A 26,034-nucleotide genomic window follows, 5' to 3' on the forward strand; every position below is an offset into this window, starting at 1 on the left:
GGCCTCAGGTAGAGGCTGGTAGTGAAGGGGTTACAGGCTGGGAGACGCTGTGGGCCTCAGGTAGAGGCTGGTAGTGAAGGGGTTACAGGCTGGGAGATGCTGTGGGCCTCAGATAGAGGCTGGTAGTGAGTCACAGGGAATAAATGCAGGACAGGTAGAGGCTGGTAGTGAAGGGGTTACAGGCTGGGAGACGCTGTGGGCCTCAGGTAGAGGCTGGTAGTGAAGGGGTTACAGGCCGGCGCTGGGAGACGCCGTGGGCCTCAGGTAGAGGCTGGTAGTGAAGGGGTTACAGGCTGGGAGACGCTGTGGGCCTCAGGTAGAGGCTGGTAGTGAAGGGGTTACAGGCTGGGAGATGCTGTGGGCCTCAGGTAGAGGCTGGTAGTGAAGGGGTTACAGGCTGGGAGATGCTGTGGGCCTCAGGTAGAGGCTGGTAGTGAAGGGGTTACAGGCTGGGAGATGCTGTGGGCCTCAGGTAGAGGCTGGTAGTGAAGGGGTTACAGGCTGGGAGACGCTGTGGGCCTCAGGTAGAGGCTGGTAGTGAAGGGGTTACAGGCCGGCGCTGGGAGACGCCGTGGGCCTCAGGTAGAGGCTGGTAGTGAAGGGGTTACAGGCTGGGAGACGCTGTGGGCCTCAGGTAGAGGCTGGTAGTGAAGGGGTTACAGGCTGGGAGATGCTGTGGGCCTCAGATAGAGGCTGGTAGTGAGTCACAGGGAATAAATGCAGGACAGGTAGAGGCTGGTAGTGAAGGGGTTACAGGCTGGGAGACGCTGTGGGCCTCAGGTAGAGGCTGGTAGTGAAGGGGTTACAGGCCGGCGCTGGGAGACGCCGTGGGCCTCAGGTAGAGGCTGGTAGTGAAGGGGTTACAGGCTGGGAGACGCTGTGGGCCTCAGGTAGAGGCTGGTAGTGAAGGGGTTACAGGCTGGGAGATGCTGTGGGCCTCAGGTAGAGGCTGGTAGTGAAGGGGTTACAGGCTGGGAGACGCTGTGGGCCTCAGGTAGAGGCTGGTAGTGAAGGGGTTACAGGCTGGGAGACGCTGTGGGCCTCAGGTAGAGGCTGGTAGTGAGTCACAGGGAATAAATGCAGGACAGGTAGAGGCAGGCTGTCAGGGAGGGATTATACATGCAGGACAGGCCTGGGATGGGGAGAATGTGCTCAGACAGGGATATCCTGACTGCATGTCCTCCCCTGCCATGGACTGTGCCATCCCTGTGGATTACCTGCATGCCCAATACCCCTGCAGCTCCAGGAGAAGGAGTCATTCCCATAAAGCTTGGGCTGGATGTATTAATGAGTGTGATGACGCCATGAATAATGTATCGCGCTCAGTTGGAAGCTTTGTACCAGGACCACCTGTTATACCTGCTCCCTGCCAGAGGTGGCGGGTCCTGTGCCTCCCTGCCGGGGGGTGGCGGGCCCTGTGCTTCCCTGCCGGGGGGTGGCGGGCCCTGTGCCTCCCTGCCAGAGGTGGTGGGCCCTGTGCTTCCCTGCCGGGGGGTGGCGGGCCCTGTGCCTCCCTGCCGGGGGTGGCGGGTCCTGTGCCTCCCTGCCGGGGGTGGCGGGTCCTGTGCCTCCCTGCCGGGGGGTGGCGGGCCCTGCGCTTCCCTGCCGGGGGGTGGCGGGCCCTGCGCTTCCCTGTCGGGGGGTGATGGCTGCCAGTGTGTGTAGGGGTGTCTGCGCAAAGGGGGGGGGGGGTGTTACATGTGCAGTCCCCCCCAGTCTGTAGCGCAGTATGTACTAAGTTCTGGCTCTCACACATCACTGCTCATTTCTGCCTGCGCCTGAAGCCTCTGAGTTGTTTGCGGGAAGATTGGGATTTTGGGGCGTTGGTATAAACCTTACTACATACAACTGGATCTAGAACACAGATTCTCAAACTCGGTCCTCAGGACCCCACACAGTGCATGTTTCCCAGGTCTCCTCGCAGAATCCAGTGAAATAATTGGCTCCAACTGTGGATCTTTTAAAATGTGTCAGTCAATAATGAGTGCACCTGCCGGGTGACCTGGAAAACGCGAGCTGTGTGGGGTACTGAGGACCGACTTTGAGAACCCCTGCACTATAAACCTGCTGTAGGAATATGCAGCGAGAATGAGACTTATTGTTGTGTCAACAGAAACTTCCCGGAATGAGGTTTGTGCACTTTGTACTGTGAGGTCGCAGTAAGTTTCCAGGAACCGTCCTGAGAGCAGCGGCACACGTGTAGCACACGGCCAGGTATGTACCATACATACAGACAGCTGCATCCAGGGACAGGACATGGACGCCATTATACCAGAGACCTGGGGTGAGGGCAGAGGGCCCTGCTCCTCAGTCTGTGTACACTGATGGCAGGGTAACTCTCTGTGCCACTCTCTGCATTCCTCCCATCTGTGCCCTAGGTGATCAGATCTAGGTGCCATACCTTAGAGAGGCACATGTCGCCTGGGACGTGCCTCGTGGCTCGCTCAGCCCTGTAGCTGCCTTGCGTGTTTTACAAGGCTGAGCTGTGAGTGCCATTCCTGCACTGACTGGTATTTAGGGCCCCACCCGCCCAGGAGCAAATTCCGGGTACACAGTACTGCTAATGCCTGACATTCCCAGGATGCTTTGTGTTCAGAGACGCCTGTCAGCGAGGCTTATTAACCACGTGTAAACGCTGTCCCGTTCGCATCTAGGCAATGAATGACACCATGGTGAAGACTATAACCCCCCACTGTGCCAGGACTGTACCACCATATCCACACAGCAGGGGGTGATGCAGCCGACCATACTACCGCTATGGTAGCCATACTGTGCATCATCCTTCACAGCTTGGAAAGCGCTGAAGCACAGTAGATGGCTAGGTTACCACACGTGGCCAATCGCAGCCACTATCCACGCACACTATCTGGCTGTGTCCTGTGGTTTTCTAAGTAGACCTCATCCCTCCTGGGAACCCTCCATTGGGAATGTCCCCCTGCTGTCCGGACAGTTGGACGATGTGGTTCAACGCGTTTCACTGGTTCACACGACAAGTGATGCTGCAACCAACACTGATGAAACGCGGCTGGCAGGACTGGGGGGACAAGGTTTAGGCATCTGGTGCCAATCCCGTAATCTGGTCAGTAAGGATGTGGGAGCCATGTGTCTGTCCTACTGTGCTATACTAATGACATCACTGTTTGCCCCTGCTGTGATTGGGTGGGCATCCCCTCCTACACTGTCAGCCAGATGGACCTCTGTGAAGTGGCAGTTGGGAGCTGATAGGCTGGAGCCCTATTTGTCACTCGTGATTAGTTTTATCACTGGTTGATAAATGAGCCCCATAATGTTCTCGGCCACCTCCCGTGTGCGGTGATGATGCTGTAACGTTGTGTTCTCAGCGCTGGGAGTGATGTTATATAGAGGAAGGCGGGAATGTTACATGCTGGCGGCACACACGTGTACTGGCAGGCCAGAGGAGATCGCAGAGCCGGTTGTACAGGAGATCAGGTTAGCAGCATACGCCCTCTGTGTAGGGGATGACAGTGCTGTGGATGACAATCATTCCTGACATAGTGACAGCTCTGAGAGCAGGCGATGGCTTCATCACATCTACACACTGTGGGCGATTACTGTGCCACAGGCCTCGGGGTGAGCTTGTTCTGCGCCACAGGCCTCGGGGTGCGCTGGTTCTGCGCCACAGGCCTCGGGGTGCGCTGGTTCTGCGCCACAGGCCTCGGGGTGCGCTGGTTCTGCGCCACAGGCCTCGGGGTGCGCTGGTTCTGCGCCACAGGCCTCGGGGTGTGCTGGTTCTGCTCCACAGGCCTCGGGGTGCGCTTGTTCTGCGCCACAGGCCTCGGGGTGCGCTGGTTCTGCGCCACAGGCCTCGGGGTGCGCTGGTTCTGCGCCACAGGCCTCGGGGTGTGCTGGTTCTGCGCCACAGGCCTCGGGGTGCGCTGGTTCTGCGCCACAGGCCTCGGGGTGCGCTGGTTCTGCGCCACAGGCCTCGGGGTGCGCTGGTTCTGCGCCACAGGCCTCGGGGTGTGCTGGTTCTGCGCCACAGGCCTCGGGGTGTGCTGGTTCTGCGCCACAGGCCTCGGGGTGAGCTTGTTCTGTGCCACAGGCCTCGGGGTGTGCTGGTTCTGCGCCAGGTGGCAGTGCCAGGGAGTGTTGCTGGCTGTACCCGCTGTGAGGTTCTGCTGTGTGACTGCACTGGGTGGGGACTGTATACATCTGTCATCCATGTGTCAGAATGTAGTCTGCACCTCCCCCAAAATTCCATTCATAAATCATAAATACTCTCATTGTAAACCTGCTCCACACCCTGATCCCGGTACTGACTGATGGGTCACCTGCGCTGGGGCTTGGCCGCACTACCCAGCATGCCTTGCTCTGACCCAGCGTGTCTGTAGGGATCTGCTCATATCTAGCGTGTCTGTAGGGATCTGCTCATATCTAGCGTGTCTGTAGGGATCTGCTCATATCTAGCGTGTCTGTAGGGATCTGCCCTTACCCAGCGTGTCTGTAGGGATCTGCCCTTACCCAGCGTGTCTGTAGGGATCTGCCCTTACCCAGCGTGTCTGTAGGGATCTGCACTTACCTAGCTTGTCTGTAGGGATCTGCCCTTACCCAGTGTGTCTGTAGGGATCTGCCCTTACCTAGCGTGTCTGTAGGGATCTGCCCTTACCCAGTGTGTCTGTAGGGATCTGCTCATATCTAGCGTGTCTGTAGGGATCTGCCCTTACCCAGCGTGTCTGTAGGGATCTGCCCTTACCTAGCGTGTCTGTAGGGATCTGCCCTTACCTAGCGTGTCTGTAGGGATCTGCCCTTACCCAGCGTGTCTGTAGGGATCTGCCCTTACCCAGCGTATCTGTAGGGATCTGCCCTTACCCAGCGTGTCTGTAGGGATCTGCCCTTACCTAGCGTGTCTGTAGGGATCTGCCCTTACCTAGCGTGTCTGTAGGGATCTGCCCTTACCCAGCGTGTCTGTAGGGATCTGCCCTTACCCAGTGTGTCTGTAGGGATCTGCCCTTACCCAGCGTGTCTGTAGGGATCTGCCCTTACCCAGCGTGTCTGTAGGGATCTGCCCTTACCCAGCGTGTCTGTAGGGATCTGCCCTTACCCAGCGTGTCTGTAGGGATCTGCCCTTACCCAGCGTGTCTGTAGGGATCTGCCCTTACCCAGCGTGTCTGTAGGGATCCGCCCATTACCCAGCGTGTCTGTAGGGATCTGCCCTTACCCAGCGTGTCTGTAGGGATCTGCCCTTACCCAGCGTGTCTGTAGGGATGTGCACTTACCCAGCGTGTCTGTAGGGATCTGCCCTTACCCAGCGTGTCTGTAGGGATCTGCACTTACCCAGCGTGTCTGTAGGGATCTGCCCTTACCCAGCGTGTCTGTAGGGATCTGCCCTGACCTAGCGTGTCTGTAGGGATCTGCACTTACCTAGCGTGTCTGTAGGGATCTGCACTTACCTAGCGTGTCTGTAGGGATCTGCCCTTACCTAGCGTGTCTGTAGGGATCTGCCCTTACCTAGCGTGTCTGTAGGGATCTGCACTTACCTAGCGTGTCTGTAGGGATCTGCCCTTACCTAGCGTGTCTGTAGGGATCTGCCCTTACCTAGCGTGTCTGTAGGGATCTGCCCTGACCTAGCGTGTCTGTAGGGATCTGCCCTTACCTAGCGTGTCTGTAGGGATCTGCCCTTACCTAGCGTGTCTGTAGGGATCTGCCCTTACCTAGCGTGTCTGTAGGGATCCGCCCATTACCTAGCGTGTCTGTAGGGATCCGCCCATTACCTAGCGTGTCTGTAGGGATCCGCCCTTACACAGCATGTCTGTAGAGATCCGCCCTTACCTAGCGTGTCTGTAGGGATCCGCCCATTACCCAGCATGTCTGTAGGGATCCGCCCTTACCCAGCGTGTCTGTAGGGGTCCGCCCATTACCTAGCGTGTCTGTAGGGATCCACCCTTACACAGCATGTCTGTAGGGATCCGCCCTTACCTTGCGTGTCTGTAGGGATCCGCCCATTACCTAGCGTGTCTGTAGGGATCCACCCTTACACAGCATGTCTGTAGGGATCCGCCCTTACCTAGCGTGTCTGTAGGGATCTGCCCTTACCCAGCGTGTCTGTAGGGATCTGCACTTACCTAGCGTGTCTGTAGGGATCTGCCCTTACCCAGCGTGTCTGTAGGGATCTGCCCTGACCTAGCGTGTCTGTAGGGATCTGCACTTACCTAGCGTGTCTGTAGGGATCTGCACTTACCTAGCGTGTCTGTAGGGATCTGCACTTACCTAACGTGTCTGTAGGGATCTGCTCATATCTAGCGTGTCTGTAGGGATCTGCCCTTACCCAGCGTGTCTGTAGGGATCTGCCCTTACCCAGCGTGTCTGTAGGGATCTGCACTTACCTAGCGTGTCTGTAGGGATCTGCCCTTACCTAGCGTGTCTGTAGGGATCTGCCCTTACCCAGTGTGTCTGTAGGGATCTGCACTTACCTAACGTGTCTGTAGGGATCTGCACTTACCTAACATGTCTGTAGGGATCTGCTCATATCTAGCGTGTCTGTAGGGATCTGCCCTTACCCAGCGTGTCTGTAGGGATCTGCCCTTACCCAGCGTGTCTGTAGGGATCTGCCCTTACCCAGCGTGTCTGTAGGGATCTGCACTTACCTAGCGTGTCTGTAGGGATCTGCACTTACCTAGCGTGTCTGTAGGGATCTGCCCTTACCTAGCGTGTCTGTAGGGATCTGCCCTTACCTAGCGTGTCTGTAGGGATCTGCCCTTACCTAGCGTGTCTGTAGGGATCTGCCCTTACCTAGCGTGTCTGTAGGGATCTGCCCTTACCTAGCGTGTCTGTAGGGATCTGCCCTTATCTAGCGTGTCTGTAGGGATCTGCCCTTACCTAGCGTGTCTGTAGGGATCCGCCCATTACCTAGCGTGTCTGTAGGGATCCGCCCATTACCTAGCGTGTCTGTAGGGATCCGCCCATTACCTAGCGTGTCTGTAGGGATCCGCCCATTACCTAGCGTGTCTGTAGGGATCCGCCCATTACCTAGCGTGTCTGTAGGGATCCGCCCATTACCTAGCGTGTCTGTAGGGATCCGCCCATTACCTAGCGTGTCTGTAGGGATCCGCCCATTACCTAGCGTGTCTGTAGGGATCCGCCCATTACCTAGCGTGTCTGTAGGGATCCGCCCTTACCTAGCGTGTCTGTAGGGATCCGCCCATTACCCAGCATGTAATGTATGCACAGTCCTACAGGGGGCGTCCTGGTTCTGAGGGTAATAACACTGTAATGATTTTGGTTCTCTCTTCCCTCTAGGTCCCGTCTCTCCCCTCCCTCTGGTGTAGACCCATGGCACGTCGGTCTCAGAGCTCGTCACAGGGGGAGAACCCGTTGGACCCCAACTACCTACCTCCGCACTACAAAGAGTATTATCGCATCGCTATCGATGTTCTTGCAGAAGATGGGGCAGCTGGGTACGAGCGCTTCCTCGTGGACGAGGGGGCACCAGAATTTTTATGTCACTCTGAAGTTGACCATATCACCAAATATCTGCAGAGACCCCCAGAGCCCACCCCGGAGAGCCTGTACTCGGACCCTGTGTACAGTGCAGAGGAGGACGATTGCTCTTCTGGGACTTACTGGCCAATGCACTCGGACACTGCGGCCCCAGAGCTGGACCTCGGGTGGCCAAACAGCTTTGGTATTCAAGGGACGGAGGTGACCACCCTGATACACCCCCCACCGCCGGATACCCCCAGCATAAAGGAGGAGGTCCGCAGGATGATCAGATCCGCTCAGCAGGTGGGAAACCGCACAATCCTACTACATGTATGATGTTCTGTGACGGGGCATGTTATAACACATGCATATGGCATCATGGCGTGTTATAATGTGTCCCACCTGTGTACATAGAATCTGCACTTCACACAAACTACACGTTCTGTCTATGCAACTATCTGCTCCCTGGTGTATTATAATGTTATGTACTAATGTGTGACTGCGGGAGGAAGCGGCAGGGGGCAGTAATGTGTGACTATGGGAGGAAGCGGCAGGGGCACTAATGTGTGACTGCGGGAGGAAGCGGCAGGGGGCAGTAATGTGTGACTATGGGAGGAAGCGGCAGGGGGCAGTAATGTGTGACTATGGGAGGAAGCGGCAGGGAGCAGTAATGTGTGACTACGGGAGGAAGCGGCAGGGAGCAGTAATGTGTGATATGGGAGGGAGCGGCAGGGGCACTAATGTGTGATATGGGAGGAAGCGGCAGGGGGCAGTAATGTGTGACTATGGGAGGAAGCGGCAGGGGGCAGTAATGTGTGACTATGGGAGGAAGCGGCAGGGGGCAGTAATGTGTGACTGCGGGAGGAAGCGGCAGGGAGCAGTAATGTGTAACTATGGGAGGAAGCGGCAGGGAGCAGTAATGTGTGACTGTGGGAGGAAGCGGCATGGGGCAGTAATGTGTGACTATGGGAGGAAGCGGCAGGGAGCAGTAATGTGTGACTGTGGGAGGAAGCGGCAGGGAGCAGTAATGTGTGACTATGGGAGGAAGCGGCAGGGAGCAGTAATGTGTGACTGTGGGAGGAAGCGGCATGGGGCAGTAATGTGTGACTATGGGAGGAAGCGGCAGGGAGCAGTAATGTGTGACTGCGGGAGGAAGCGGCAGGGAGCAGTAATGTGTGACTACGGGAGGAAGCGGCAGGGAGCAGTAATGTGTGATATGGGAGGGAGCGGCAGGGGCACTAATGTGTGATATGGGAGGAAGCGGCAGGGGCAGTAATGTGTGATATGGGAGGAAGCGGCAGGGGGCACTAATGTGTGACTGCGGGAGGAAGCGGCAGGGAGCAGTAATGTGTGACTATGGGAGGAAGCGGCAGGGAGCAGTAATGTGTGACTGCGGGAGGAAGCGGCAGGGAGCAGTAATGTGTGACTACGGGAGGAAGCGGCAGGGAGCAGTAATGTGTGATATGGGAGGGAGCGGCAGGGGCACTAATGTGTGATATGGGAGGAAGCGGCAGGGGGCACTAATGTGTGATATGGGAGGAAGCGGCAGGGGCAGTAATGTGTGATATGGGAGGAAGCGGCAGGGGGCACTAATGTGTGATATGGGAGGAAGCGGCAGGGGCAGTAATGTGTGATATGGGAGGAAGCGGCAGGGGGCACTAATGTGTGACTGCGGGAGGAAGCGGCAGGGAGCAGTAATGTGTGACTATGGGAGGAAGCGGCAGGGAGCAGTAATGTGTGACTGCGGGAGGAAGCGGCAGGGAGCAGTAATGTGTGACTACGGGAGGAAGCGGCAGGGAGCAGTAATGTGTGATATGGGAGGGAGCGGCAGGGGCACTAATGTGTGATATGGGAGGAAGCGGCAGGGGCAGTAATGTGTGATATGGGAGGAAGCGGCAGGGGGCAGTAATGTGTGACTGCGGGAGGAAGCGGCAGGGAGCAGTAATGTGTGACTATGGGAGGAAGCGGCAGGGAGCAGTAATGTGTGACTGCGGGAGGAAGCGGCAGGGAGCAGTAATGTGTGACTACGGGAGGAAGCGGCAGGGAGCAGTAATGTGTGATATGGGAGGGAGCGGCAGGGGCACTAATGTGTGATATGGGAGGAAGCGGCAGGGGGCACTAATGTGTGATATGGGAGGAAGCGGCAGGGGCAGTAATGTGTGATATGGGAGGAAGCGGCAGGGGGCAGTAATGTGTGACTGTGGGAGGAAGTGGCAGGGGCACTGATGTGTGATATGGGAGGAAGCGGCAGGGGGCAGTAATGTGTGACTATGGGAGGAAGCGGCAGGGAGCACTAATGTGTGAAATGGGAGGAAGCAGCAGGGGGCAGTAATGTGTGATATGGGAGGAAGCGGCAGCGGCACTAATGTGTGATATGGGAGGAAGCGGCAGGGGGCACTAATGTGTGATATGGGAGGAAGCGGCATGAAGCACTAATGTGTGATATGGGAGGAAGCGGCAGGGGGCAGTAATGTGTGATATGGGAGGAAGCGGCAGGGGGCAGTAATGTGTGACTATGGGAGGAAGCGGCAGGGGGCAGTAATGTGTGACTGCGGGAGGAAGTGGCAGGGGCACTGATGTGTGATATGGGAGGAAGCGGCAGGGGGCAGTAATGTGTGACTATGGGAGGAAGCAGCAGGGGGCAGTAATGTGTGATATGGGAGGAAGCGGCAGCGGCACTAATGTGTGATATGGGAGGAAGCGGCAGGGGGCACTAATGTGTGATATGGGAGGAAGCGGCATGAAGCACTAATGTGTGATATGGGAGGAAGCGGCAGGGGGCAGTAATATGTGATATGGGAGGAAGCGGCAGGGGGCAGTTATGTGTGACTATAGGAGGAAGCTGCAGGGGCACTAATGTGTAATATGGGAGGAAGCGGCATGGGGCAGTAATGTGTGATATTGGAGGAAGCGGCAGGGGGCAGTAATGTGTGATATGGGAGGAAGCGGCAGAGGGCAGTAATGTGTGACTATGGGAGGAAGCGGCATGGGGCAGTAAAGTGTGATATGGGAGGAAGCAGCAGGGGCAGTAATGTGTGACTATGGGAGGAAGCGGCAGGGGCAGTAATGTGTGACTATGGGAGGAAGCGGCAGGGGCACTAATGTGTAATATGGGAGGAAGCGGCATGGGGCAGTAATGTGTGATATGGGAGGAAGCGGAAGGGCCGTAATGTGTGACTATGGGAGGAAGCGTCAGGGGGCAGTAATGTGTGACTACGGGAGGAAGCGGCAGGGGGCGGTAATGTGTTATTTGGGAGGAAGCGGCAGGGAGCACTGATGTGTGACTATGGGAGGAAGCGGCAGGGGGCGGTAATGTGTGACTATGGGAGGAAGCGGCAGGGGGCAGTAATGTGTGATATGGGAGGAAGCGGCAGGGAGCAGTAATGTGTGACTGCGGGAGGAAGCGGCAGGGAGCAGTAATGTGTGACTACGGGAGGAAGCGGCAGGGGCAGTAATGTGTGACTGCGGGAGGAAGCGGCAGGGAGCACTGATGTGTGACTATGGGAGGAAGCGGCAGGGGGCAGTAATGTGTGACTATGGGAGGAAGCGGCAGGGGGCATTAATGTGTGACTATGGGAGGAAGCGGCAGGGAGCACTGATGTGTGACTATGGGAGGAAGCGGCAGGGGGCAGTAATGTGTGATATGGGAGGAAGCGGCAGGGGGCAGTAATGTGTGATATGGGAGGAAGCGGCAGGGGGCAGTAATGTGTGACTATGGGAGGAAGCGGCATGGGGCAGTAATGTGTGACTATGGGAGGAAGCGGCAGGGATCACTGATGTGTGACTATGGGAGGAAGCGGCAGGGGCACTAATGTGTAATATGGGAGGAAGCGGCAGGGGCACTAATGTGTAATATGGGAGGAAGCGGCATGGGGCAGTAATGTGTGACTATGGGAGGAAGCGGCAGGGGGCAGTAATGTGTAACTATGGGAGGAAGCGGCATGGGGCAGTAATGTGTGATATGGGAGGAAGCGGCAGGGGCAGTAATGTGTGATATGGGAGGCAGCGGCAGGGGCAGTAATGTGTGATATGGGAGGCAGCGGCAGGGGCAGTAATGTGTGATATGGGAGGAAGCGGCAGGGGGCAGTAATATGTGACTATGGGAGGAAGCGGCAGGGGCACTAATGTGTAATATGGGAGGAAGCGGCATGGGGCAGTAATGTGTGATATGGGAGGAAGCGGCAGGGGGCACTAATGTGTGATATGGGAGGACGCGGCAGGGAGCACTGATGTGTGACTATGGGAGGAAGCGGCAGGGGGCAGTAATGTGTGACTATGGGAGGAAGCGGCAGGGGGCAGTAATGTGTGACTATGGGAGGAAGCGGCAGGGGGTAGTAATGTGTGACTATGGGAGGAAGCGGCAGGGGGCAGTAATGTGTGACTATGGGAGGAAGCGGCAGGGGGCAGTAATGTGTTATATGAGAGGAAGCGGCAGGGGCACTAATGTGTGATATGGGAGGAAGCGGCAGGGGGCAGTAATGTGTGACTGCGGGAGGAAGCGGCAGGGGGCAGTAATGTGTGACTATGGGAGGAAGCGGCAGGGGGCAGTAATGTGTGACTATGGGAGGAAGCGGCAGGGGGCAGTAATGTGTGACTATGGGAGGAAGCGGCAGGGGGCAGTAATGTGTGACTATGGGAGGAAGCGGCAGGGGGCAGTAATGTGTGACTATGGGAGGAAGCGGCAGGGGGCAGTAATGTGTGACTATGGGAGGAAGCGGCAGGGGGCAGTAATGTGTTATATGAGAGGAAGCGGCAGGGGCACTAATGTGTGATATGGGAGGAAGCGGCAGGGGGCAGTAATGTGTGACTGCGGGAGGAAGCGGCAGGGGGCGGTAATGTGTGACTACGGGAGGAAGCGGCAGGGGGCGGTAATGTGTGATATGGGAGGACGCGGCAGGGAGCACTGATGTGTGACTATGGGAGGAAGCGGCAGGGGGCAGTAATGTGTGACTATGGGAGGAAGCGGCAGGGGGCATTAATGTGTGACTATGGGAGGAAGCGGCAGGGAGCACTGATGTGTGACTATGGGAGGAAGCGGCAGGGGGCAGTAATGTGTGATATGGGAGGAAGCGGCAGGGGGCAGTAATGTGTGATATGGGAGGAAGCGGCAGGGGGCAGTAATGTGTGACTATGGGAGGAAGCGGCATGGGGCAGTAATGTGTGACTATGGGAGGAAGCGGCAGGGATCACTGATGTGTGACTATGGGAGGAAGCGGCAGGGGCACTAATGTGTAATATGGGAGGAAGCGGCAGGGGCACTAATGTGTAATATGGGAGGAAGCGGCATGGGGCAGTAATGTGTGACTATGGGAGGAAGCGGCAGGGGGCAGTAATGTGTAACTATGGGAGGAAGCGGCATGGGGCAGTAATGTGTGATATGGGAGGAAGCGGCAGGGGCAGTAATGTGTGATATGGGAGGAAGCGGCAGGGGCAGTAATGTGTGATATGGGAGGAAGCGGCAGGGGCAGTAATGTGTGATATGGGAGGAAGCGGCAGGGGGCAGTAATATATGACTATGGGAGGAAGCGGCAGGGGCACTAATGTGTAATATGGGAGGAAGCGGCATGGGGCAGTAATGTGTGATATGGGAGGAAGCGGCAGGGTCAGTAATGTGGGACTATGGGAGGAAGCGGCAGGGGGTGGTAATGTGTGACTACGGGAGGAAGCGGCAGGGGGCGGTAATGTGTGATATGGGAGGACGCGGCAGGGAGCACTGATGTGTGACTATGGGAGGAAGCGGCAGGGGGCAGTAATGTGTGACTATGGGAGGAAGCGGCAGGGGGCAGTAATGTGTGATATGGGAGGAAGCGGCAGGGGGCAGTAATGTGTGACTATGGGAGGAAGCGGCAGGGGCACTAATGTGTGATATGGGAGGAAGCGGCAGGGGGCAGTAATGTGTTATATGAGAGGAAGCGGCAGGGGCACTAATGTGTGATATGGGAGGAAGCGGCAGGGGGCAGTAATGTGTGACTGCGGGAGGAAGCGGCATGGGGCAGTAATGTGTGACTATGGGAGGAAGCGGCAGGGGGCAGTAATGTGTAACTATGGGAGGAAGCGGCATGGGGCAGTAATGTGTGATATGGGAGGAAGCGGCAGGGGCAGTAATGTGTGATATGGGAGGCAGCGGCAGGGGCAGTAATGTGTGATATGGGAGGCAGCGGCAGGGGCAGTAATGTGTGATATGGGAGGAAGCGGCAGGGGGCAGTAATATGTGACTATGGGAGGAAGCGGCAGGGGCACTAATGTGTAATATGGGAGGAAGCGGCATGGGGCAGTAATGTGTGATATGGGAGGAAGCGGCAGGGGGCACTAATGTGTGATATGGGAGGACGCGGCAGGGAGCACTGATGTGTGACTATGGGAGGAAGCGGCAGGGGGCAGTAATGTGTGACTATGGGAGGAAGCGGCAGGGGGCAGTAATGTGTGACTATGGGAGGAAGCGGCAGGGGGTAGTAATGTGTGACTATGGGAGGAAGCGGCAGGGGGCAGTAATGTGTGACTATGGGAGGAAGCGGCAGGGGGCAGTAATGTGTTATATGAGAGGAAGCGGCAGGGGCACTAATGTGTGATATGGGAGGAAGCGGCAGGGGGCAGTAATGTGTGACTGCGGGAGGAAGCGGCAGGGGGCAGTAATGTGTGACTATGGGAGGAAGCGGCAGGGGGCAGTAATGTGTGACTATGGGAGGAAGCGGCAGGGGGCAGTAATGTGTGACTATGGGAGGAAGCGGCAGGGGGCAGTAATGTGTGACTATGGGAGGAAGCGGCAGGGGGCAGTAATGTGTGACTATGGGAGGAAGCGGCAGGGGGCAGTAATGTGTGACTATGGGAGGAAGCGGCAGGGGGCAGTAATGTGTTATATGAGAGGAAGCGGCAGGGGCACTAATGTGTGATATGGGAGGAAGCGGCAGGGGGCAGTAATGTGTGACTGCGGGAGGAAGCGGCAGGGGGCGGTAATGTGTGACTACGGGAGGAAGCGGCAGGGGGCGGTAATGTGTGATATGGGAGGACGCGGCAGGGAGCACTGATGTGTGACTATGGGAGGAAGCGGCAGGGGGCAGTAATGTGTGACTATGGGAGGAAGCGGCAGGGGGCATTAATGTGTGACTATGGGAGGAAGCGGCAGGGAGCACTGATGTGTGACTATGGGAGGAAGCGGCAGGGGGCAGTAATGTGTGATATGGGAGGAAGCGGCAGGGGGCAGTAATGTGTGATATGGGAGGAAGCGGCAGGGGGCAGTAATGTGTGACTATGGGAGGAAGCGGCATGGGGCAGTAATGTGTGACTATGGGAGGAAGCGGCAGGGATCACTGATGTGTGACTATGGGAGGAAGCGGCAGGGGCACTAATGTGTAATATGGGAGGAAGCGGCAGGGGCACTAATGTGTAATATGGGAGGAAGCGGCATGGGGCAGTAATGTGTGACTATGGGAGGAAGCGGCAGGGGGCAGTAATGTGTAACTATGGGAGGAAGCGGCATGGGGCAGTAATGTGTGATATGGGAGGAAGCGGCAGGGGCAGTAATGTGTGATATGGGAGGAAGCGGCAGGGGCAGTAATGTGTGATATGGGAGGAAGCGGCAGGGGCAGTAATGTGTGATATGGGAGGAAGCGGCAGGGGGCAGTAATATATGACTATGGGAGGAAGCGGCAGGGGCACTAATGTGTAATATGGGAGGAAGCGGCATGGGGCAGTAATGTGTGATATGGGAGGAAGCGGCAGGGTCAGTAATGTGGGACTATGGGAGGAAGCGGCAGGGGGTGGTAATGTGTGACTACGGGAGGAAGCGGCAGGGGGCGGTAATGTGTGATATGGGAGGACGCGGCAGGGAGCACTGATGTGTGACTATGGGAGGAAGCGGCAGGGGGCAGTAATGTGTGACTATGGGAGGAAGCGGCAGGGGGCAGTAATGTGTGATATGGGAGGAAGCGGCAGGGGGCAGTAATGTGTGACTATGGGAGGAAGCGGCAGGGGCACTAATGTGTGATATGGGAGGAAGCGGCAGGGGGCAGTAATGTGTTATATGAGAGGAAGCGGCAGGGGCACTAATGTGTGATATGGGAGGAAGCGGCAGGGGGCAGTAATGTGTGACTGCGGGAGGAAGCGGCAGGGGGCGGTAATGTGTGACTACGGGAGGAAGCGGCAGGGGGCGGTAATGTGTGATATGGGAGGACGCGGCAGGGAGCACTGATGTGTGACTATGGGAGGAAGCGGCAGGGGGCAGTAATGTGTGACTATGGGAGGAAGCGGCAGGGGGCATTAATGTGTGACTATGGGAGGAAGCGGCAGGGGGCAGTAATGTGTGACTATGGGAGGAAGCGGCAGGGGGCAGTAATGTGTGACTATGGGAGGAAGCGGCAGGGGCACTAATGTGTGATATGGGAGGAAGCGGCAGGGGGCAGTAATGTGTTATACGAGAGGAAGCGGCAGGGGCACTAATGTGTGATATGGGAGGAAGCGGCAGGGGGCAGTAATGTGTGACTGCGGGAGGAAGCGGCAGGGGGCGGTAATGTGTGACTACGGGAGGAAGCGTCAGGGGGCGGTAATGTGTGATATGGGAGGACGCGGCAGGGAGCACTGATGTGTGACTATGGGAGGAAGCGGCAGGGGGCAGTAATGTGTGACTATGGGAGGAAGCGGCAGGGGGCAGTAATGTGTGACTATGGGAGGAAGCGGCAGGGGGCAGTAATGTGTGACTATGGGAGGAAGCGGCAGGGGCACTAATGTGTGATATGGGAGGAAGCGGCAGGGGGCAGTAATGTGTTATATGAGAGGAAGCGGCAGGGGCACTAATGTGTGATATGGGAGGAAGCGGCAGGGGGCAGTAATGTGTGACTGCGGGAGGAAGCGGCAGGGGGCGGTAATGTGTGACTACGGGAGGAAGCGGCAGGGGGCGGTAATGTGTGATATGGGAGGACGCGGCAGGGAGCACTGATGTGTGACTATGGGAGGAAGCGGCAGGGGGCAGTAATGTGTGACTATGGGAGGAAGCGGCAGGGGGCATTAATGTGTGACTATGGGAGGAAGCGGCAGGGAGCACTGATGTGTGACTATGGGAGGAAGCGGCAGGGGGCAGTAATGTGTGATATGGGAGGAAGCGGCATGGGGCAGTAATGTGTGATATTGGAGGAAGCGGCAGGGGGCAGTAATGTGTGATATGGGAGGAAGCGGCAGAGGGCAGTAATGTGTGACTATGGGAGGAAGCGGCATGGGGCAGTAAAGTGTGATATGGGAGGAAGCAGCAGGGGCAGTAATGTGTGACTATGGGAGGAAGCGGCAGGGGCAGTAATGTGTGACTATGGGAGGAAGCGGCAGGGGCACTAATGTGTAATATGGGAGGAAGCGGCATGGGGCAGTAATGTGTGATATGGGAGGAAGCGGAAGGGCCGTAATGTGTGACTATGGGAGGAAGCGTCAGGGGGCAGTAATGTGTGACTACGGGAGGAAGCGGCAGGGGGCGGTAATGTGTTATTTGGGAGGAAGCGGCAGGGAGCACTGATGTGTGACTATGGGAGGAAGCGGCAGGGGGCGGTAATGTGTGACTATGGGAGGAAGCGGCAGGGGGCAGTAATGTGTGATATGGGAGGAAGCGGCAGGGAGCAGTAATGTGTGACTGCGGGAGGAAGCGGCAGGGAGCAGTAATGTGTGACTACGGGAGGAAGCGGCAGGGGCAGTAATGTGTGACTGCGGGAGGAAGCGGCAGGGAGCACTGATGTGTGACTATGGGAGGAAGCGGCAGGGGGCAGTAATGTGTGACTATGGGAGGAAGCGGCAGGGGGCATTAATGTGTGACTATGGGAGGAAGCGGCAGGGAGCACTGATGTGTGACTATGGGAGGAAGCGGCAGGGGGCAGTAATGTGTGATATGGGAGGAAGCGGCAGGGGGCAGTAATGTGTGATATGGGAGGAAGCGGCAGGGGGCAGTAATGTGTGACTATGGGAGGAAGCGGCATGGGGCAGTAATGTGTGACTATGGGAGGAAGCGGCAGGGATCACTGATGTGTGACTATGGGAGGAAGCGGCAGGGGCACTAATGTGTAATATGGGAGGAAGCGGCAGGGGCACTAATGTGTAATATGGGAGAAAGCGGCATGGGGCAGTAATGTGTGACTATGGGAGGAAGCGGCAGGGGGCAGTAATGTGTAACTATGGGAGGAAGCGGCATGGGGCAGTAATGTGTGATATGGGAGGAAGCGGCAGGGGCAGTAATGTGTGATATGGGAGGCAGCGGCAGGGGCAGTAATGTGTGATATGGGAGGAAGCGGCAGGGGCAGTAATGTGTGATATGGGAGGAAGCGGCAGGGGGCAGTAATATGTGACTATGGGAGGAAGCGGCAGGGGCACTAATGTGTAATATGGGAGGAAGCGGCATGGGGCAGTAATGTGTGATATGGGAGGAAGCGGCAGGGGGCACTAATGTGTGATATGGGAGGACGCGGCAGGGAGCACTGATGTGTGACTATGGGAGGAAGCGGCAGGGGGCAGTAATGTGTGACTATGGGAGGAAGCGGCAGGGGGCAGTAATGTGTGACTATGGGAGGAAGCGGCAGGGGGTAGTAATGTGTGACTATGGGAGGAAGCGGCAGGGGGCAGTAATGTGTGACTATGGGAGGAAGCGGCAGGGGGCAGTAATGTGTTATATGAGAGGAAGCGGCAGGGGCACTAATGTGTGATATGGGAGGAAGCGGCAGGGGGCAGTAATGTGTGACTGCGGGAGGAAGCGGCAGGGGGCAGTAATGTGTGACTATGGGAGGAAGCGGCAGGGGGCAGTAATGTGTGACTATGGGAGGAAGCGGCAGGGGGCAGTAATGTGTGACTATGGGAGGAAGCGGCAGGGGGCAGTAATGTGTGACTATGGGAGGAAGCGGCAGGGGGCAGTAATGTGTGACTATGGGAGGAAGCGGTAGGGGGCAGTAATGTGTTATATGAGAGGAAGCGGCAGGGGCACTAATGTGTGATATGGGAGGAAGCGGCAGGGGGCAGTAATGTGTGACTGCGGGAGGAAGCGGCAGGGGGCGGTAATGTGTGACTACGGGAGGAAGCGGCAGGGGGCGGTAATGTGTGATATGGGAGGACGCGGCAGGGAGCACTGATGTGTGACTATGGGAGGAAGCGGCAGGGGGCAGTAATGTGTGACTATGGGAGGAAGCGGCAGGGGGCATTAATGTGTGACTATGGGAGGAAGCGGCAGGGAGCACTGATGTGTGACTATGGGAGGAAGCGGCAGGGGGCAGTAATGTGTGATATGGGAGGAAGCGGCAGGGGGCAGTAATGTGTGATATGGGAGGAAGCGGCAGGGGGCAGTAATGTGTGACTATGGGAGGAAGCGGCATGGGGCAGTAATGTGTGACTATGGGAGGAAGCGGCAGGGATCACTGATGTGTGACTATGGGAGGAAGCGGCAGGGGCACTAATGTGTAATATGGGAGGAAGCGGCAGGGGCACTAATGTGTAATATGGGAGGAAGCGGCATGGGGCAGTAATGTGTGACTATGGGAGGAAGCGGCAGGGGGCAGTAATGTGTAACTATGGGAGGAAGCGGCATGGGGCAGTAATGTGTGATATGGGAGGAAGCGGCAGGGGCAGTAATGTGTGATATGGGAGGAAGCGGCAGGGGCAGTAATGTGTGATATGGGAGGAAGCGGCAGGGGCAGTAATGTGTGATATGGGAGGAAGCGGCAGGGGGCAGTAATATATGACTATGGGAGGAAGCGGCAGGGGCACTAATGTGTAATATGGGAGGAAGCGGCATGGGGCAGTAATGTGTGATATGGGAGGAAGCGGCAGGGGCAGTAATGTGGGACTATGGGAGGAAGCGGCAGGGGGTGGTAATGTGTGACTACGGGAGGAAGCGGCAGGGGGCGGTAATGTGTGATATGGGAGGACGCGGCAGGGAGCACTGATGTGTGACTATGGGAGGAAGCGGCAGGGGGCGGTAATGTGTGACTATGGGAGGAAGCGGCAGGGGGCAGTAATGTGTGACTATGGGAGGAAGCGGCAGGGGGCATTAATGTGTGACTATGGGAGGAAGCGGCAGGGGGCAGTAATGTGTGACTATGGGAGGAAGCGGCAGGGGGCAGTAATGTGTGACTATGGGAGGAAGCGGCAGGGGCACTAATGTGTGATATGGGAGGAAGCGGCAGGGGGCAGTAATGTGTTATACGAGAGGAAGCGGCAGGGGCACTAATGTGTGATATGGGAGGAAGCGGCAGGGGGCAGTAATGTGTGACTATGGGAGGAAGCGGCAGGGGGCAGTAATGTGTGACTATGGGAGGAAGCGGCAGGGGGCAGTAATGTGTGACTATGGGAGGAAGCGGCAGGGGGCAGTAATGTGTGACTATGGGAGGAAGCGGCAGGGGCACTAATGTGTGATATGGGAGGAAGCGGCAGGGGGCAGTAATGTGTTATATGAGAGGAAGCGGCAGGGGCACTAATGTGTGATATGGGAGGAAGCGGCAGGGGGCAGTAATGTGTGATACGGGAGGAAGCGGCAGGGGGCGGTAATGTGTGACTACGGGAGGAAGCGGCAGGGGGCGGTAATGTGTGATATGGGAGGACGCGGCAGGGAGCACTGATGTGTGACTATGGGAGGAAGCGGCAGGGGGCAGTAATGTGTGACTATGGGAGGAAGCGGCAGGGGGCATTAATGTGTGACTATGGGAGGAAGCGGCAGGGAGCACTGATGTGTGACTATGGGAGGAAGCGGCAGGGGGCAGTAATGTGTGATATGGGAGGAAGCGGCAGGGGGCAGTAATGTGTGATATGGGAGGAAGCGGCAGGGGGCAGTAATGTGTGACTATGGGAGGAAGCGGCATGGGGCAGTAATGTGTGACTATGGGAGGAAGCGGCAGGGATCACTGATGTGTGACTATGGGAGGAAGCGGCAGGGGCACTAATGTGTAATATGGGAGGAAGCGGCAGGGGCACTAATGTGTAATATGGGAGGACGCGGCATGGGGCAGTAATGTGTGACTATGGGAGGAAGCGGCAGGGGGCAGTAATGTGTAACTATGGGAGGAAGCGGCATGGGGCAGTAATGTGTGATATGGGAGGAAGCGGCAGGGGCAGTAATGTGTGATATGGGAGGAAGCGGCAGGGGCAGTAATGTGTGATATGAGAGGAAGCGGCAGGGGCAGTAATGTGTGATATGGGAGGAAGCGGCAGGGGGCAGTAATATGTGACTATGGGAGGAAGCGGCAGGGGCACTAATGTGTAATATGGGAGGAAGCGGCATGGGGCAGTAATGTGTGATATGGGAGGAAGCGGCAGGGGCAGTAATGTGTGACTATGGGAGGAAGCGGCAGGGGGCGGTAATGTGTGACTACGGGAGGAAGCGGCAGGGGGCGGTAATGTGTGATATGGGAGGACGCGGCAGGGAGCACTGATGTGTGACTATGGGAGGAAGCGGCAGGGGGCAGTAATGTGTGACTATGGGAGGAAGCGGCAGGGGGCAGTAATGTGTGACTATGGGAGGAAGCGGCAGGGGGCAGTAATGTGTGACTATGGGAGGAAGCGGCAGGGGGCAGTAATGTGTGACTGCGGGAGGAAGCGGCAGGAGGCGGTAATGTGTGACTACGGGAGGAAGCGGCAGGGGGCGGTAATGTGTGATATGGGAGGAAGCGGCAGGGGGCATTAATGTGTGACTATGGGAGGAAGCGGCAGGGGGCAGTAATGTGTGACTATGGGAGGAAGCGGCAGGGGGCAGTAATGTGTGACTATGGGAGGAAGCGGCAGGGGGCAGTAATGTGTGACTATGGGAGGAAGCGGCAGGGAGCACTGATGTGTGACTATGGGAGGAAGCGGCAGGGGCAGTAATGTGTGACTATGGGAGGAAGGGGCAGGGAGCACTGATGTGTGACTACGGGAGGAAGCGGCAGGGGGCGGTAATGTGTGATATGGGAGGACGCGGCAGGGAGCACTGATGTGTGACTATGGGAGGAAGCGGCAGGGGGCAGTAATGTGTGACTATGGGAGGAAGCGGCAGGGGCACTAATGTGTGATATGGGAGGAAGCGGCAGGGGGCAGTAATGTGTGACTGCGGGAGGAAGCGGCAGGGGGCGGTAATGTGTGACTACGGGAGGAAGCGGCAGGGGGCGGTAATGTGTGATATGGGAGGAAGCGGCAGGGGGCAGTAATGTGTGACTATGGGAGGAAGCGGCAGGGGGCAGTAATGTGTGACTATGGGAGGAAGCGGCAGGGGGCAGTAATGTGTGACTATGGGAGGAAGCGGCAGGGGGCAGTAATGTGTGACTATGGGAGGAAGCGGCAGGGGGCAGTAATGTGTGACTATGGGAGGAAGCGGCAGGGAGCACTGATGTGTGACTATGGGAGGAAGCAGCATGGGCAGTAATGTGTGACTATGGGAGGAAGGGGCAGGGAGCACTGATGTGTGACTATGGGAGGAAGCGGCAGGGGGCAGTAATGTGTGACTAGGGGAGGAAGCGGCAGGGGGCACTAATGTGTAGTATGGGAGGAAGCGGCATTGGGCATTAATGTGTGACTATGGGAGGAAGCGGCAGGGGCAGTAATGTGTGACTGCGGGAGGAAGCAGCAGGGGGCAGTAATGTGTGATATGGGAGGAAGCGGCAGGGGGCAGTAATGTGTGACTAGGGGAGGAAGCGGCAGGGGTAGTAATGTGTGGTATGGGAGGAAGCGGCAGGGGGCACTTATGTGTGACTATGGGAGGAAGCGGCAGGGGGCAGTAATGTGTGATATGGGAGGAAGCGGCAGGGGCAGTAATGTGTGATATGGGAGGAAGCGGCACGGGGCACTTATGTGTGACTATGGGAGGAAGCGGCAGGGGGCAGTAATGTGTGATATGGGAGGAAGCGGCAGGGGGCAGTAATGTGTGACTATGGGAGGAAGCGGCAGGGGGCAGTAATGTGTGATATGGGAGGAAGCGGCAGGGAGCACTGATGTGTGACTATGGGAGGAAGCGGCAGGGGCAGTAATGTGTGACTATGGGAGGAAGCGGCAGGGAGCACTGATGTGTGACTATGGGAGGAAGCGGCAGGGGGCAGTAATGTGTGACTAGGGGAGGAAGCGGCAGGGGGCACTAATGTGTAATATGGGAGGAAGCGGCATGGGGCAGTAATGTGTGACTATGGGAGGGAAGCGGCAGGGGGCAGTAATGTGTGACTGCGGGAGGAAGCAGCAGGGGGCAGTAATGTGTGATATGGGAGGAAGCAGCAGGGGGCAGTAATGTGTGATATGGGAGGAAGCGGCAGGGGGCAGTAATGTGTGACTAGGGGAGGAAGCGGCAGGGGCAGTAATGTGTGACTAGGGGAGGAAGCGGCAGGGAGCACTGATGTGTGACTATGGGAGGGAAGCGGCAGGGGGCAGTAATGTGTGACTATGGGAGGAAGCGGCAGGGGGCAGTAATGTGTGATATGGAAGGAAGCGGCAGGGGGCAGTAATGTGTGACTATGGGAGGAAGCGGCAGGGGCAGTAATGTGTGACTATGGGAGGAAGCGGCAGGGAGCACTGATGTGTGACTATGGGAGGAAGCGGCAGGGAGCACTGATGTGTGACTATGGGAGGAAGCGGCAGTAATATGTGACTATGGGAGGAAGCGGCAGGGGGCACTAATGTGTGACTATGGGAGAGAGCGGCAGGGGCACTAATGTGTGACTATGGGAGGAAGCGGCAGGGGGCAGTAATGTGTGATATGGGAGGAAGCGGCAGGGGGCAGTAATGTGTGATATGGGAGGAAGCGGCAGGAGCAGTAATGTGTGACTATGGGAGGAAGCGGCAGGGGGCAGTAATGTGTGATATGGGAGGAAGCGGCAGGGGGCAGTAATGTGTGATATGGGAGGAAGCGGCAGGGGGCAGTAATGTGTGATATGGGAGGAAGCGGCAGGGGGCAGTAATATGTGACTATGGGAGGAAGCGGCAGAGGGCAGTAATGTGTGATTTGGGAGGAAGCGGCAGGGGGCAGTAATGTGTGATATGGGGAGGAAGTGGCAGGGGCAGTAATGTGTGACTATGGGAGGAAGCGGCAGGGGGCGGTAATGTGTGACTATGAGAGGAAGCGGCAGGGAGCACTGATGTGTGACTATGGGAGGAAGCGGCAGGGGGCAGTGATGTGTGATATGGGAGGAAGTGGCAGGGGGCAGTAATTTGTGACTGCGGGAGGAAGGGGCAGGGGGCACTAATGTGTGATAAGGGAGGAAGCGGCATGGGGGCAGTAATGTGTGACTATGGGAGGACGCGGCAGGGGGCAGTAATGTGTGATATGGGAGGACGTGGCAGGGGGCAGTAATGTGTGACTATGGGAGGAAGCGGCAGGGGGCACTAATGTGTGACTATGGGAGGAAGCGGCAGGGGCACTAATGTGTGACTATGGGAGGAAGCGGCAGGGGGCAGTAATGTGTGATATGGGAGGAAGCGGCAGGGGGCAGTAATGTGTGATATGGGAGGAAGCGGCAGGGGGCAGTAATGTGTGATAAGGGAGGAAGCGGCAGGGGGCAGTAATGTGTGATATGGGAGGACGTGGCAGGGAGCACTGATGTGTGACTATGGGAGGAAGCGGCAGGGGGCAGTAATGTGTGACTATGGGAGGAAGCGGCAGGGGGCAGTAATGTGTGACTATGGGAGGAAGCGGCAGGGGGCAGTAATGTGTGACTATGGGAGGAAGCGGCAGGGGGCAGTAATGTGTGATATGGGAGGAAGCGGCAGGGAGCACTGATGTGTGACTATGGGAGGAAGCGGCAGGGGCAGTAATGTGTGACTATGGGAGGAAGCGGCAGGGAGCACTGATGTGTGACTATGGGAGGAAGCGGCAGGGGCAGTAATGTGTGACTATGGGAGGAAGCGGCAGGGAGCACTGATGTGTGACTATGGGAGGAAGCGGCAGGGGGCAGTAATGTGTGACTAGGGGAGGAAGCGGCAGGGGGCACTAATGTGTAATATGGGAGGAAGCGGCATGGGGCAGTAATGTGTGACTATGGGAGGAAGCGGCAGGGGGCAGTAATGTGTGACTGCGGGAGGAAGCGGCAGGGGGCAGTAATGTGTGACTATGGGAGGAAGCGGCAGGTGGCAGTAATGTGTGATATGGAAGGAAGCGGCAGGGGGCAGTAATGTGTGACTATGGGAGGAAGCGGCAGGTGCAGTAATGTGTGACTATGGGAGGATGCGGCAGGGAGCACTGATGTGTGACTATGGGAGGAAGCGGCAGGGGGCAGTAATGTGTGACTATGGGAGGAAGCGGCAGGGGGCAGTAATGTGTGATATGGAAGGAAGCGGCAGGGGGCAGTAATGTGTGACTATGGGAGGAAGCGGCAGGGGCAGTAATGTGTGACTATGGGAGGAAGCGGCAGGGAGCACTGATGTGTGACTATGGGAGGAAGCGGCAGGGAGCACTGATGTGTGACTATGGGAGGAAGCGGCAGGGGCAGTAATATGTGACTATGGGAGGAAGCGGCAGGGGGCACTAATGTGTGACTATGGGAGGAAGCGGCAGGGAGCACTGATGTGTGACTATGGGAGGAAGCGGCAGGGGCAGTAATATGTGACTATGGGAGGAAGCGGCAGGGGGCACTAATGTGTGACTATGGGAGGAAGCGGCAGGGGGCAGTAATGTGTGATATGGGAGGAAGCGGCAGGAGCAGTAATGTGTGACTATGGGAGGAAGCGGCAGGGGGCAGTAATGTGTGATATGGGAGGAAGCGGCAGGGGGCAGTAATGTGTGATATGGGAGGAAGCGGCAGGGGGCAGTAATGTGTGACTATGGGAGGAAGCGGCAGAGGGCAGTAATGTGTGATTTGGTAGGAAGCGGCAGGGGGCAGACATGTGTGATATGGGAGGAAGTGGCAGGGGCAGTAATGTGTGACTATGGGAGGAAGCGGCAGGGGGCGGTAATGTGTGACTATGGGAGGAAGCGGCAGGGAGCACTGATGTGTGACTATGGGAGGAAGCGGCAGGGGGCAGTAATGTGTGATATGGGAGGAAGAGGCAGGGGGCAGTAATGTGTGATATGGGAGGAAGCGGCAGGGGGCAGTAATGTGTGATATGGGAGGAAGTGGCAGGGGCAGTAATGTGTGATATGGGAGGAAGCGGCAGGGGCAGTAATGTGTGACTGTGGGAGGAAGCGGCAGGGGGCAGTAATGTGTGATATGGGAGGAAGCGGCAGGGGGCAGTAATGTGTGATATGGGAGGAAGTGGCAGGGGCAGTAATGTGTGATATGGGAGGAAGCGGCAGGGGCAGTAATGTGTGACTGTGGGAGGAAGCGGCAGGGGGCAGTAATGTGTGATATGGGAGGAAGCGGCAGGGGGCAGTAATGTGTGACTATGAGAGGAAACGGCAGGGGCAGTAATGTGTGATATGGGAGGAAGCGGCAGGGAACAGTAATGTGTGATATGGGAGGAAGCGGCAGGGGGCAGTAATGTGTGACTACGGGAGGAAGCGGCAGGGGGCGGTAATGTGTGATTTGTGAGGAAGCGGCAGGGGCAGTAATGTGTGACTATGGGAGGAAGCGGCAGGGGGCAGTAATGTGTGACTACGGGAGGAAGCGGCAGGGGGCGGTAATGTGTGATTTGGGAGGAAGCGGCAGGGAGCACTGATGTGTGGCTATGGGAGGAAGTGGCAGGGGGCGGTAA

The 26,034-nt window shown here is 57.2% G+C and overlaps 1 protein-coding gene across 4 annotated transcripts in view; it reads left to right on the top strand.

Moving 5' to 3' along the window:
* SACK1H (scaffolding CK1 anchoring protein H) overlaps window positions 1-26,034 on the top strand; it is an 88,590-nt gene that overhangs the window by 28,510 nt on the left and 34,046 nt on the right. For all 4 annotated transcript variants that reach the window (XM_083145034.1, XM_083145033.1, XM_083145036.1 and 1 more), the window contains exon 2: window positions 7,258-7,743. In XM_083145034.1, the coding sequence (XP_083001160.1) occupies window positions 7,291-7,743 (453 nt within the window). In that variant the 5' untranslated portion in view covers window positions 7,258-7,290. The remainder of the gene's footprint in view (window positions 1-7,257; window positions 7,744-26,034) is intronic.

This window comes from Crinia signifera, chromosome 5, assembly GCF_055691185.1.
Source record: "Crinia signifera chromosome 5, ASM5569118v1, whole genome shotgun sequence".
NCBI lineage: Eukaryota > Metazoa > Chordata > Amphibia > Anura > Myobatrachidae > Crinia > Crinia signifera.